The sequence below is a fragment of the Eimeria mitis genome, genomic scaffold, assembly GCF_000499745.2.
Source record: "Eimeria mitis Houghton genomic scaffold, Emh_scaff3344, whole genome shotgun sequence".
NCBI classification, from domain to species: domain Eukaryota; phylum Apicomplexa; class Conoidasida; order Eucoccidiorida; family Eimeriidae; genus Eimeria; species Eimeria mitis.
In genome coordinates, this window is record NW_013571683.1 from 4,570 (window position 1) to 6,143 (window position 1,574).

Genomic DNA, 1,574 nt, shown 5'->3' on the forward strand with positions numbered 1-1,574 from the left:
GCAAAAGCAAGCTACTGCCCAGTTGCTGCCTGAGTTGCTTGCAGTGGTGCTCACGCTACGAGCAAAGGCCACGGTTGCTCCAGCATCAACGACTGCGAGGTGCAGCACGCGCTGGTGAATGGAAGCAAGGGAGTCGATACAGAGTACCCTATCCCCTGCAAAAGCAGCAGCAGGGCAGCAGCAAGAACAGCAGCGGCAGTTGTCTTCGTGAAATCAACAAGGAGACAGTCTTTAAACTGGCCTGCTGCTCTTGCATACAATAGATCGCTATCCGCATCAAACCAAAGACAAAAGACGAAGAACAACAAAACATGCTACACAAATGAAATAATGCAAAACGAATCAAATCCGATAATCAAAATGGAGTTTGCAATAAAAATAATGATGAAAAAACACAACTTTCACAATTGAGCAATCGGAATAAGCGGAACAAGACAAGAAATAACGTACCTTCCACAATAGAAAGAACCCTCGCCCGCCAGTCTGTCAGCGTGTCTAAGGAGGCTAGGACGTTTTCGTTCGTCAGCATAGCCCCATTAAACGGCATAGAAAGAGCTTCATAGTAACACAAAACACAAGACAGCACAATGGTTTAAACACGGTAACCTCGAATATACCGGGCATATACACATGTAAAATAAACCCACAGTGCGTTCAACGTAGGCATATATATCTTGAACTACGTGTTTAGTACAGTGTGCAAATGCATGCACTCATGCTGCAAAGCATGCAGGCTATGCATTACAGTGATGTTGTAGAGCATGCATGTAATGTATATTGTGGTAAGTACACCTGAAATACACCTTCAATGCACTCGAAATAAGCCCAAAAGATGTTCATGTGCATACACCGCAAGTTCCCTTGAAAACAGTCATGTACACCCCAAGATACATTGATCAGAGGAACAACAAAAGAATAACAAAAGAAGAATTCATGAAGTAGAGCAAATGAATCAGTCTGAATCAATCCTGTGTATCAGTCGAAAAAACGGCAGCTGCCGAGGTGGATGCGGACCCCTTGGATAAATGACGGCAGCGATTTCTTCGGTGTCGAAACCCGAACGAGTCATATTCTTCAGCCTTTGTTCTTCTCCTATGCCCTGCAGCAGCAGCAGCAGCCGAAACGTCCACAGTTACATTCCTTCTACTTAGCCCGCTGGCAGCGCCAGGCTGCCAGCACCTCCAGCAACTGCAGCAACTGCAGAACTGCTGAAGTCGTTGATGTCGCCGCCACTGCGGTGTGTAAAACTTAGCACCTAAGATCTGAAATGTCTAAAATTTATTTAAGTGGGGTCTTGGGTATGAGGGAAGTAATCTACACAGGCGAAGTGTTTCGGGTCTTCATGCTGATCAAGACTGTTTGCTAGAGTCTGGGCAGAGGCAATGCTGTCTCAGTCTTGCTGCTGCTGCTCTGCGCCTCGGGCGTTTGTGGGGAGCCCTCGGGGGCCTTCGAGTGAGGTGTAGAGAATTTCCTGTCACTGATATGCAGAGTAAAGAAACACAAGTCTGCCTCGCCGCACATCGGGGGAATCCGCCAACTCCCAGAAGTCCACAAGGGTCAAGTCCAGGGCCTGT

General features: G+C 47.1%; 1 protein-coding gene across 1 annotated transcript in view; it reads right to left on the reverse strand.

The window, feature by feature from the left end:
* Positions 1-529, reverse strand: part of EMH_0065080 (uncharacterized protein) — a gene marked incomplete at both ends in the record, with an annotated part of 4,084 nt that extends 3,555 nt beyond the window's left edge. Inside the window, 2 exon segments of the mRNA XM_013498335.1 lie at positions 55-155; positions 451-529. Of these exon segments, the coding sequence (XP_013353789.1) occupies positions 55-155; positions 451-529 (180 nt within the window).
* Positions 530-1,574: the final 1,045 nt, after the last annotated feature.